This window comes from Tasmannia lanceolata, unplaced genomic scaffold (genome assembly GCF_043159265.1).
Source record: "Tasmannia lanceolata isolate RefF3 unplaced genomic scaffold, GAP_Taslan_0.1 ptg000002l, whole genome shotgun sequence".
In the NCBI taxonomy this organism is placed as follows: Eukaryota; Viridiplantae; Streptophyta; class Magnoliopsida; order Canellales; family Winteraceae; genus Tasmannia; species Tasmannia lanceolata.
Genome location: NW_027518679.1, coordinates 36,761,319 through 36,774,815, shown reverse-complemented (window position 1 = coordinate 36,774,815; position 13,497 = coordinate 36,761,319). Strand labels below are relative to the sequence as shown.

At 38.2% G+C, this 13,497-nt stretch overlaps 1 protein-coding gene across 1 annotated transcript; it reads left to right on the top strand.

The window, feature by feature from the left end:
* The first annotated feature begins 10,540 nt into the window (after positions 1-10,540).
* LOC143884437 (zinc finger BED domain-containing protein RICESLEEPER 2-like) lies at positions 10,541-12,528 on the top strand. Its single transcript, XM_077388012.1, has 3 exons — positions 10,541-11,530; positions 11,635-11,731; positions 11,885-12,528. The coding sequence occupies exons 1-2, from the start codon at positions 10,828-10,830 to the stop codon at positions 11,682-11,684; spliced, it is 753 nt and encodes a 250-aa protein (XP_077244127.1). The 5' UTR covers positions 10,541-10,827; the 3' UTR covers positions 11,685-11,731; positions 11,885-12,528.
* Positions 12,529-13,497: the final 969 nt, after the last annotated feature.

Genomic DNA, 13,497 nt, shown 5'->3' with positions numbered 1-13,497 from the left:
TTATGCAAGTAAGCAAGCAGTCAGAAGCAGATAAAAGGAAAAAATAGCAGTTTTTAGAGTCTAGCTACATACGTGCCGGAGTCGCGGTACTTATACCAAGTCCGACCAGAATATCTTCTCCTGAAAATTCCGAACAGTGAATGAGACCTGTTCGCTCCACTTCCTCCTGCATCAGGATTAATGTCCTCTTATCGTCGCCCTCAAGAAGCGGTTTGCGGCTCAGTCTGCTGGTATTCGGAGTATCCCACACCAGAGGAACCGGCCAGTCTTCCCTGGACTCCGAGTCCTTGACGTAGAAGAACCTATTCTTCCACGAGTGTATCGACGAAGGGATATCAGTAATGATTTTCATATCAGGGCGCTGGCTAATATAAATCCAGCCCCCTTCTTTGTGCCTCTTCAGATGAGCACAAGCACGGAATAGAGGCACGGACACGCCCCTCTCTAGCCGGCCATGAACAAGATACAAAAACCCAGTCAGTAACCTCCATGAGTTCGGAGCCACCTGGGCAGGAGCCAGTCCATAATATCGGAGCACCGCGACATAGAAGGGGTGCAAAGGAAAGCGAAGCCCTGCTCTCAACGACTCTTCATAAATGCAGAGATCCAAGCTTTCGTTGCACGCCCATCTCCCTCTATTGCCGCTCTCAGCTCGAACCATGGGGGCACACAATATTTATCTCTAATGTCCCTCAGCATGGACTCGGTGAGGTGACTTTCCTCAACTAGAGCCCGCATGTTGTACTTAGGGTTGGCCTCCATCCGTGCTCTAGCGATGACCTCCACGGCCCGGCCAAGAAGGAACGTTGTCGACACCTTAGCAACGTCACTACCCCCACTCCCCCCTACTCGGTGGAGACTATCAGTCGGGAGTGGGGTGGCGTTCAGATCTAATATCACTTCGCCCTTGTCCCCTCCGTCGTCGCTGTCTATAATATCTACTCTAGCGGCCAGACTAGCCCTTATAGGCTTCTGAAGCGGCCTTAGTTCTGAGCTACTACTGGTGGAAGACTCAGAACCGGACTCGGAACTTGAACTACTATCAAACATGTAGAAAAAAGAGGGACTGAGAAGAATACCGGTGAGTAGAGAGCTCCTAGATCCGCGCCCAACTCCAACCACGAACTGCGAAGTAGAACTGCGAGGCCGAACTCGCAGAGCAAGAGAAGAGGAGGAGAAGGAGAGAAGATGAAAAGTGAAAAGTGAAGAATGAGAGGTAAAAACCTCATTTTATAACCTTTCGAATGCGGTGGGGCATTAAATGCGATGCACGCGTTTCAAGGGCCTTCAAAAGATGCCACGTGTCCCTTATTAATGACGGACACATTCTCCCAGACGAAGATGTGATTGAGCACGCGCGCATGAAAACGCGCGTGTGTACGCCTATCTCCAAAAGACAACCAGTCCGGCCCAAGCGTGGCCTCTTCAGGTAGTCTTTCCCACTTAATCAAGACTTCTGAAATTGCCTTGTTATCATGTTTGACCCATTCTTCTTCCCAGAGTTTTGTGAGGAACTGGTGGAATTTGCCCCCTTTCATTTAACTTCTGTAAGGACGTTTGAGTGAGTATATGTGATCCAACCTTCTTCTTGAGCTGTGAAACATGAAAAATTAGATGAATCCTTGCCCCCGATAGGTAGTTCAAGTTTGTAGGCTACATTCCCAATATGTTCCTTCACCTAATATGGTACAAAATAACGAGGTGATGGTTTCATGGACCTTCGGCATACTACTGTGGATTGACGATAAGGCTGTAATTTGAGGTAAACCCAATCCCCCACAACAAAATATTATCAACTCGATGTAAATCAGTATTCCTCTTCACGTGATTTTGGGGTTTAATCAAATTATCCTTCAATCCCTTAAAACTACAGAGCTCTGTGTCTGTAGTTTTAGCTAATTGTCGTAATGACGTACACATTAATTTCCTTACATTTGCTATCTACAAGAATAAATTGCAGCCAATCTTGGGTGGGGAACATCATTTTTGTAACTCATGTTTTTGTTGGATGGGTCAGACCATTTTACACCCATGCATAGCATGGGCTGGGAATACTAGATCATAATTTGGAATTTGAGAAACGTCTCACTTCTTCATATCCCTTTAAATAAATGGAGGGTTGGGCAGATTAGTGACGAGTGGAGGTTTGGGCATATTGGCATCTGCCATCGCTAATGGGATATTGAAGGAAACATGTGCTTCTTTTACTATTATTAATTTAGTCCCTACAATTATGGAACACAGAGTATTTTTCTCTTCATCGCACCGTGCATTGCACGGGTTGCCTTACTAGTGTGTGTGTATATATATATATATATATATATATATATATATATATACACACACACACACTTGTAAAAAATCCCGTGCGACATGGAACACAACATAAATAGGTTGTTCCCTTAAAATCATTTCCATAGGCTGATCTGAGCCCTCCAATCTATAGCGGTTTTCAAAATTGGTTTTCCTCTTAAGGTGTCTGGAATTCGATAATATTTTTCAAGTTGTTCGGAATTCGTAATATCATGTAATCTATTCACAAAAATCCGTAGTATTATGTAACATATGTCCCCAATCCGTAATATTGCAAAGAAAAAAAGTCACTATGTTGACTCTGTCCACTTTTTTTATTACAAAAGCATAAAGGAGAGGGGTAAGATTGAAATTATGTGGCTTTAATGCGTGCCTCTATTAAAAAGCATAAAGGAGGGGGTATGATTGAAAATATGTGGGTTGAATGAGTTCCTTTGTTAAAAAAAGTCAAAAAAGTGATGTTTAACTCTATTAGAATTTTGGGAGAAATTCAAATAATTATCTCATTTTCTCTTCTGCTATATATATATATATATATATATATATATATATAAATATATATATATATATATTTATATATATATATACATATATATATATATATATAGATATATATATATATGAGAATAGAGTTCCTAAGGTTAACCTCATATAAGCTTATATGAGGTGGCGCTCACAAAACATAATGCGCCCACTTTGTTTGGATGATCCAAACCATTCATTTGCAAGGCCCCATCATAGATAGGGTGTGTACCAAAAATCAGCTCCATTGGATCATCCTAACCCCGTCAAAAGTGGAGGCAAAAATGGGCAGATTTATGGGCAAAAAGTGTCTATCCATTTTGCCCTCCACTTTTGGATGTGTTAGGATGATCCAATGGAGCTGATTTTTTGTACACACCCTATCTATGATGGGGCATTTCAAACGAATGCTTTGGATCATCCTAACAATGTGGGCCCCTTATGTTTTGTGAGCGCCACCTCATATAAGCTATATGAGGTTAACCTCAGGAACCCTTTTCTATATATATATATATATATATATATATATATATATATATATATATATAAGAATAGAGTTCCTAAGGTGTCACCTCATAGAGCTTATATGAGGTGGCGCTCACAAAACATAAGGGGCCCACATTTTTGGGGTGATCCAAACCACTCATTTGAAAGGCCCTTAGATAGATATGGTGCCTACAAAAAATCAGGTCCATAGGATCATCCTAACCCTTCCATTTATGGAGGTTAAAAATAGGCAAATTTATGGAGGTTTATACCCATCCATTTCAACCTCCACAAATGGAAGGATTAGGATGATCCTATGAAGTTCATTTTTTGGGCACACCCTATCTATGTGAGGGCCTATCAAATGAATGCTTTGGATCATCCAAACAAAGTAAGCCCCTTATGTTTTTAAGCGCCACCTCATATAAGCTATATGAGGTGACACCTTAGGAACTCTATTCTCATATATATATATATATATATATATAAAGAGAGAGAGAGAGAGAGAGAGAGAGAGAGGAAAGTGCTGGTGAGCTTAAGCACCCAATCACATTGGGGCCTACTTTGTTAGGATGATCCAAAGCATTAATTTGAAAGGCCCTTACATAGATGGGGTGTGTACCAAAAATCAGCTCCATATGATCATCTTAACCCATCCATTTGTTGAGGTAAAAATGGACAGACATTATTTGCTCACAAATCTGCCCATTTTTGTCCTCCACAAATGGAGGGGTTAAGGATGATCCTATGGAGCTAATTTTTGGTACACACCCTATCTATGATAGGACCTTGCAAATGAATGGTTTGGATCAACACAGAAAATGTGGGACCCATGTGATTGGGGCGCTTAAGCTCACCATAAGTTTGGTGAGCTTAAGCTCACCAACACTTTCCTCATATATATATATATATATATATATATATATATATATATATGAGAGAACATTTCCTACACACTTGTGTAGGTAAGTTACCTAAACACTAGTTTAAAATACAGTGGGGGCCCACATTGTTTGGGTGATCCAAACAATTCATTTGAATGGTCCTCACATAGATAGGGTGTCCACAAAAAATCAGATCCATAAGATCATCCCAACCCTACGATTTGTGGAGGTAAAATGGACGTGTATAAACCTTCATAAATTAGTCCATTTTTTGCCTCCATAGTTTGAATGATTAGGATGATCCTATGGATCTGATTTTTTGTGGACACCCTATCTATGTGAGGATCATTCAAATGAATGGTTTGGATCACCCAAACAATGTGGGCCCCCACTGTATTTTAAGCTTGTATGTAGGTAACTTACCTACACAAGTGTGTAGGAAATGTTCTCTCATATATATATATATATATATATGAGAAAACGGTTTCTACACACTAGTGTAGATAAGTTATCTACATACTAGCTTAAAATACAGTGGAGGCCCACATTGTTTGGGTGATCCAAACCATTCATTTGATTGGCCCTCACATAGATATGCTGTCCACAAAAATCAGCTCCATAGGATCATCATAACCCTTCGAACCGTGAAGGCAAAAAAATGGACAGATTTGTGAAGGTTTATACACGTCCATTTTACCTCCACAAATCTTAGGGTTGGGATGATCCTATGGAGCTGATTTTTTATGGACACCCTATCTATGTGAGGGCCAATCAAATGAATGGTTTTGATCACCCAAACAATATGCCCTCCACTGTATTTTAAGCTAGTGTGTAGATAACTTATCTACACTTGTGTGTAGAACCTGTTCTCTCTCTCTCTCTCTCTCTCTCTCTCTCTCTCTATATATATATATATATATATATATATATATATATATATATACTAATAAAAAACCCCATGCAATGCACGGGCCGACAAAGAACTGTACGGACCACATCATCCGTTGATCCAAACCGTCCATGTGATGGAACACAACAAAAATAGGTTGTGCCCGTAAAATCATTTCCATAGGCTGATCCTAGCCCTCCAATCTATAGAGGTTTCCATTATTAAAAAGGCATAAAGGACGGGGTAGGATTGAAATTATGTGGCTTTAATGGGTGCATTTGTTAAAAAGCATAAAGGAGGGGCTAGGATTGAAAATATGTGGGTTGAATGGGTGCCTTTGTTAAAAAAAGTCAAAAAAAATTGGTGTAATTCTCCTAGAATTTTGGGAGAAATTCAAATAATTCTCTTCTTTTCTCTTTTGCTATATATATATATATATATATATATATATATATATATATATATAGAGAGAGAGAGAGAGAGAGAGAGAGAGAAAAAGGTTCCTACACATATGTGTAGATAAGTTATCTACACACTAACTTAAAATACAGTGGGGGCCACATTATTTGGGTGATCCAAACCATTCATTTTTAAGGCCCTTACATAGATAGGGTGTCCACAAAAAATAAGATCCATAGGATCATCCTAACCATTCGAACTGTGGAGGCAAAAAATGGACTAATTTGTGAAGGTTTAAAGACATCCATTTTACTCCACAAATCGTAGGGTTGGGATGATCCTATGGATCTAATTTTTTGTAGACACCCTATCTATGTGAGGGCCTTTAAAATGGATAGCTTGGATCACCCAAACAATGTGGGCCCCCACTGTATTTTAGGCTAGTGTGTAGAGAACTCTCTACACATGTGTGTAGGAACCGTTTTCTCATATATATATATATATATATATATATATATATATATATATATATATGGGCCCCCACTGTATTTTAGGCTAGTGTGTAGGAACCGTTTTCTCATATATATATATATATATATATATATATATATATATATATATATATATATATAGAACGGTTCCTACACACATGTGTAGATAAGTTATCTACACACTAGCTTAAAATACAGTGGGGGCCACATTATTTGGGTGATCCAAACCATTCATTTTTAAGGCCCTCTCATAGATAGGGTGTCCAAAAAAAATCAGATCCATAGGATCATCCTAACCATTCGAACTGTGGAGGCAAAAAATGGACTAATTTGTGAAGGTTTAAAGACATCCATTTTACCTCCACAAATGGTAGGGTTGGGATGATCCTATGGATCTGATTTTTTGTAGACACCCTATCTATATGAGGGCCTTTAAAATGGATGGCTTCGATCACCCAAACAATGTAGGCCCCCACTGTATTTTAAGCTAGTGTGTAGAGAACTCTCTACACATATGTGTAGGAACCATTTTCTCATATATATATATATAGGAAAAGGTTTCTGAGCTCGAGCTTAGCCTGTGCTAGAGATCGAAAAACTGTTTCTGCGCTCGAGCGTAGATAGCTTATCTGCGCTCGAGTACAGAAAACAGGGGTGGGCCACATTTTTTGGTGTGTACCAAAAATTAGCTCCATTGGATCATCTTAAGGTGTCCATTTGTGGGGTGAAAAAATGGGCAGATTAGTGGACATACAATATCTGTCAATTTTCACCCCAACAAATGGACATCCTCTGATGAATCCAATGAAGCTGATTTTTGGTACACACCCCATCCTTGATGGGGCCTTTCAAATGAATGCTTAGGATCAGCCCAACAATGTGGCCCACCCTTGTTTTACTCTAACTTTAGCAGCTAAGCTAGCTGCTAACATTAGTAGGAACCCTTTCCTCTCTCTCTCTCTCTCTCTCTCTCTCTCTATATATATATATATATATATATATATATATATATATATATTATCTACTACTATATAGCTAGAGAAAAAAGCAATTTCTTTTCTTTTTCTGTGAGATTTACACATCAGCATTACTCTTTTACCATTAACCCATTTGCTGATATCTAACATCTATCTCTATGAGAAATTATTTGAGGGTAAAATCGTAATCTACATACGAAAAGTACCGACCAAGGGTACCTGTCTATGACAATTACGAAAAAAAAAACCAAGAAAAGGTAAAGACATATGACAATGACGAAAGAATTACTTTGTATTACTCATGCAAGACACTTGCAAAATATTGACGACTTCCGGGCACATGAAGAGGAACAACAATTATGAAAACCTCTATCGATTGGAGGGCTAGGATTAGGGGTGTGCATTAATCGGTTATAACCGAAATAACCGACCGAACCGAATTTGGTCGATTATTTCGGTTCGGTTAAAAATAAATTCGGTTCGGTTTCGGTTTTGTTTCATAATATATTTCGGTTATCGGTTTCGGTTTCGGTTTTCATCGATTTTTTATTCGGTTAACCGAATAACCGATTAGCCCAGAATCCATACCAAAAAATTCGGTTTTCAAAATCAGTTTTTGGTTTATTATGCAAAAACCGAATAATGAATACCCTTGATTTTTGAAAGGGATGTGTATATTCAGCCCTTTTTTTAAACTTGTGTAGGGACAGGGGTTGTCCCGAGTAAAACTGACGGGGTGATTAAGTTACAAGGCTTTCGTTATAAACTAAACTAAAATCTAGGGTTTTTCTTTTCATCTCTCTCTCTCTCTCTCTGGTCTCTGCCGCCTCTCTCTCTCTTGCCTCCACAGCTTGCCGGCTTCGCCTCCCAACTCCGGCCATCTCTTCTCTCAATGCCTCTCTCCCTCTCTCTCGCCTCCACGGCTTGCCGGCTTCGCCTCCCAACTCCGGCCATCTCTTCTCTCAACGCCTCTTTCACTCTCTCTCACCTCCACGGCTTGCCGGCTTCGCCTCCCAACTCTGGCCATCTCTTCTCTCAGCGATAAGAGTCTAAGATCCTCTCCCTTCTTTTTTTTTCTTTCTTTATCATTTTCAATTTTAGGGTTTTGAATCATTTGATTTCTCTCCCCTCTTTCAGTTTTTCTTTGGGAGTTCTTTTCCTTTTCTCTGGTCTGAGAAACTGAGAAAGGTTGGAGACTTGGAGAGCACGACCAAAGCCTCCATCATTTCCATTTTACTCTGTTGTAAGGTATGGGTTCTTTTCCTTTTTCCTTTTTTTCCTTTTTTTGTTACTTTTTTTTTCTTCTTACAGATATTTGAAGAGTTTTCATTACTTGATTTTTGCATGTCATCCAACAAAAATATTTTTCTTCGTTCCCTGTTTTTTATCTTAGTGCAATGATATTTTCCCCCCTCTGTTGGATATTTTCCCCTCTTTTAACAGAAATCATTAACTTTTAAGCGTTTTGGTGTTAAAAGATTCAAAAGGGGGAAAATATCACTAACTTTTAAGCATTTTTTCTTCTTACAGAGATTTAAAAGGGGTTTTTCCTCCACCCCTCTCCCTTTGAAAGGATTTTTTTCTTCGCATGCTCTACTGTTTTTTCTTTGATTTTATGAGGTTCTAATCCGTTATATATTTTGTATATGATGTTTTAGGAGGACAAATATTTATTTATTAGTGTGGCTCATGCTTTCCTTCATTCCTCAATTTGCAGTTTTTCATTAGAACTGTTGTCTCTCTTCATTTATTTTTCATTCTGATGTTAATGATTTCATTGTAGCTTTCTCAGTTATGGATTTTTCTTTAGAATTTTGGTCATGTAATGTTTGTTTAATTGTTCTTTTGAGTACATTTTCTAAGATATCTGTTAGGGTGGAGGGGAATATCCAACATAAGGGGGGAAATATCACTGCCCTTATCTTATATTGGTTTTTAACTTTTTTTATCCAAGTAGGGCATCTTCTCTGATATTATGTTTCTTTCTATCATTCTTTTGCTCTTTTCCTTTAATGTGAATTTTTTTTATCAAAGAATGCTAGTTTTTTTTGTTTCCCTGTTTATCTTTTGGTCATTTTCTCATAGAGAGTCATATTTTGATTATTTTTTTTGCTTAATTAGGATTTCTTCTTTGATCTTATGTTACTTTTCTATCATAGAATGCTATTTTCTTTGTAAGGTGGAAGTACCAACCTTGACATTTGATCCAACAGCAGCTCCTAAAAAAAGTGAGCTGCTGTTGGATCAAATATCAAGGGCGGTACCCCTACCGTATTGTTGTAAGGCCTTACACCATATAAAATCTTGCTTTATTAAATGATATGTCTCTTTAGATTAAATGTTGTAGGATAATAATTCCTACTTACATGGATTGAATGGTTTGGACTTTGGAGTACTTGATCGTATTGAATGGTTTGTGTTGCTGTCTTTTATTGTTATTGAGAAGTGGTGGTTTAATGTGTGGTTTTCTTTTTCTCCTAAGGGGCTAAGATGTCACAAGAAGGAGCTTCTACTCCTAATGTTAGCGATCAATCTTCAAACCCCATAGAATCAAGTCAAATGATTGCAACCTCACATAAGAGAAAGACCATGAAGCCAAGGTCAGATGTGTGGGATCATTATATAAAATTTGTTGATGGAGAGGGTGAACACAAGTCTAGGTGTAGGTACTGTGAGAAGGAGTTTCATAGTGATCCACGAAGAAATGGATCTTCCGCACTTAAGACTCACATTTCTTCATGCAAGAAATTCCCCCCCCCAATATAAACACAAAGCAGACACAGTTGAATTACCAACACATCAAGGGTCAAGAGGGGGACAGTAGCGGCACCCTTACCAACTGGAAGTTTGATCAAGAGGCTATTAGAAATGCCTTAGCTCGTATGATAATTGTGGATGAGCTTCCTTTCAAATTTGTGGAGAATGAAGGGTTTAGAGATTTGATGTTTGTCGCTTGTCCTCGATTCCGTATTCCATCACGTTCAACAATTACAAGGGATTGCTTTCAGTTCTTCTTAAATGAGAGGTTGAAGTTGAAAAAGATTTTTAAACAATCAAGTCAAAGAGTTTGTCTCACCACAGACACATGGTCTTCATTACAAAGAATTAACTACATGTGTCTCACTGCTCATTATATAGACAATGACTGGAAATTGCACAAAAAAATAATCAATTTTTGTCAAATTTCTAGTCACAAAGGTGAAGCAATTGGTAAAGCAGTTGAGAATTGTCTACTTGAGTGGGGAATTGATAAAGTGTTCACCATTACAGTGAACAATGCTAGTTCAAATGACGTTGCCGTGGGATACTTGAAGAGAAGAATAAACAATTGGGGGACTAGTGTTTTGCAAGGCAAATACCTTCATATGAGGTGCATTGCACACATAATCAATCTAGTTGTGTGTGATGGCTTAAAAGAGGTGGGAATTTCAGTTGACCGTGTTCGGACGGCGGTTAGATATGTGAGGGGTTCTCCGGCTAGGTTGAAGCTCTTCAATGAGTGTGTTGAGTTTGAAAGAATTCAAAGCAAGAGTTCGTTGTGTCTGGATGTTTCTACAAGATGGAACTCAACTTATTTGATGCTAAATGTAGCGGAAAAATTTGAAAAGGCATTTGAGCTGTTTGACGATCAAGATCCTTATTTTAGTAGTGAACTTGATTCGGGAGATTTGAATGGGATTAGGAAGCCCGACCGTGAAGATTGGGAAGCGGTTAGGAGGATGGCGGCATTGCTTCAAAACTTCTATGACCTTACCATACGAGTTTCGGGCTCATTGTATGTTACATCTAACTCTCTATTTCATGAAATTAGTGAAGTTCAAGGCCTTTTGCAACAATGAAGTGAGAGTGATGATTTTAAGTTGGTAATGATGGCGAGGAGAATGAAAGAAAAGTATGAGAAGTATTGGGGCGATATTGAGAAAATGAACAAGTTAATCTATATTGCGGTTGTTCTTGACCCACGAAACAAGTTGGATTTTCTGAAGTTTGCTCTCATTGATATTTATGGAGATGAAAAAGGTAAGGAGTTGGGGGCAAAAGTGTTTGATGCCACATTTGAAATGTTTAATGAGTTAAACAATAAGAACACAAGCAACACAACTTATGGCAATCAACTAGTTCACTTGGGGGATTCAAGTTCAAGTGAGAATTCTCAAAAGTCACAACCCCAAGAACCGAAACAACATGTGAGGAAGATGCTAATGGAAAAGTATAAGAAACATAGGATCGAATCCGGAGGCGGGGATAACAAATCAGAGTTAGATAGATATTTGAGTGAAGATGTCGAAGACGATAGTGACAAGTTTGATATTTTAGCATGGTGGAAACTACATAGTCCTAGATTTGCTATATTGTCGGAAATGGCTCGGAGTGTCTTGGCGGTTCCCATATCGACCGTTGCTTCAGAGTCCGCATTTAGCACGGGGGGACGTGTTCTTGATGCATTTCAGAGCTCTTTGACTCCGAAGATAGTACAAGCTCTTGTATGTACTCAAGATTGGCTTCGGTCCTCGTCAATGCCGATTAATGTCGAAGAAGCATTAGAGGAACTTGAAACTTTTGAAAATGGTAAGCTTTGTATATTTTGATTGTTAAATTTTTAAGTGTGTTGTTGTTTCTATTTTTCCTCACCTGGAACTTGATAATTTTCATATTTGTATTGTTATTTGCAGAATTTTCAAGTGTAACTATTGGAGAATCTCCTTCAATTATAGATCCTTAAAGAGTGAAAGAATGACGTTTCAAGTTTGTGGAGTTCCCTTTTGAAAGGTTTCATCTTCTTTGTAAAACTCTATGTTAGTTGTTAATCAGTTACTTCTTATTTAGTTGGTTTCTTCATTTATGGTTCTATCAATGAGAGAATATAACAACCTGTCAACCATGTTACCATATGATTATTCATTATCTGCATTTCTATTTCAGGATCGTTCGAAGCAAAAGGATAGAATCCAGATTTGTCTAGTCGTCGAAGGAGTGTTCCACAAAAGGATAGAATCCAAAATTTCAAATCTGGGCTTCTTAGTTTCTTATGTTCTGTTATGTTTCTCAACAACTCAACTGCTCAACATATTCTATTTGACTGTTTGTTTTTGCGCGCACACACACACACACACAAATATATGGATCACATACTAATTGTGGTATGCACTATGCAGAGCACATGTTTCATTTTGATTTCTGATGCTCAACCTCTTTTGATGGTGATTGGTTTGTAACTTTGTATGTAGAAACCTCACGAGCCTAGCCACAACCTCATTAGCCATTATTCTGTTGAAATTTTGAGAATGTGATGTGAATGATTAGATTTCAGAAGTTCAGAAATCATAACCCATGGGCCATGTCTGCTGGAAATATGATGGGAATGATCAGAACCCATGTTTGATGCTTCATTTTCTGATTTTCATTTTGTTTCTATTGAAAATATGATGCAAATGATCAGAACCCATTAGTGATTCTCAGCTTAAATTGAAGGGATATCTCTGTTGACTGTTGATAAGGAAATTTGTTCATTTGTTGATATTTCTACATTTATATGGAAGCTGTCAGTTTTTCTAATGCATAAATGGTTGCCAGGTGGGATATGGAATTTATTAGTTATAATTCATATGGGATTTATATGGGAGTTGTCTTTCTGTTCTTCATGAATCATGATGTTTTAAAAATATGTGCATATGTGTTTCTAAATGATGGCATTGCCATTTGCATCTTGGTCTTTGTAGTATATACAAAACTCCATGAAATTAAAGGGATTGGTACCAACTTCTACTCTACTACAGGTCTACAGCTTGAATTTGATTTTATGGATGGACTTGAATTTTATTTTACTAGCTGTGGCCTGTGGAGTATAGTTTACCTACCAGTTAATAAAACTTAAAACACAGCCAATAAAAGGGGGGCAAATTTATCATTCCCATTTTGAGAATTGATTTAGAGTCCAAAACTCTTCATTAGACTCAAAATTGCATTTAATTTTGAGTCCAGTAATCAGTTTTGGAGCATATCGGTTTAATCGGTTAATTCGGTTTTTAACTTCGCAAATTGGAACATATCAGTTAAATCGGTTTGGTGTTAACCTATTGGCTATAAAATTTTCACTATTTGGCTATAACCGAACTAACCGAACAACCAAAAGCATATTTCGGTTTCGGTTTGGTTCGGTTAGTACATAATTCGGTTGCGGTTTCGGTTAGCAATTTTAAGTAACCGAAATATTTCGGTTCAGTTAATTTCGCTTAAATCGGTTCGGTTATAACCGATTGAACAACCCTAGCTAGGATCAACCTATGGAAATGATTTTACTGGCACAACCGAATGATGTTGTGTTCCATCACATGGACGGTTTGGATCAACCTATAACCCGCTATAGATCGGAGGGTTCGGATCAACCTATGAAAATTATTTTTGGGGCACAACCTATGTAGGCAGTGGCCCATCTAATGGACGGTTTGGATCATCCTATGGTACGGGCCATACCATACATTTTAATAAAGAGAGGAGTGCGCTCATCAAAATACGGTGAGTAGTGCCATTATAAA

Excerpts from the sequence above, each read along its gene's own strand:
- LOC143884437 (XM_077388012.1), top strand. The coding sequence starts at position 10,828 with ATGATGGCGAGGAGAATGAAAGAAAAGTATGAGAAGTATTGGGGCGAT. Across the intron at positions 11,531-11,634 it reads ACTTGAAACTTTTGAAAATG|AATTTTCAAGTGTAACTATT; the intron begins GTAAGCTTTGTA and ends TGTTATTTGCAG.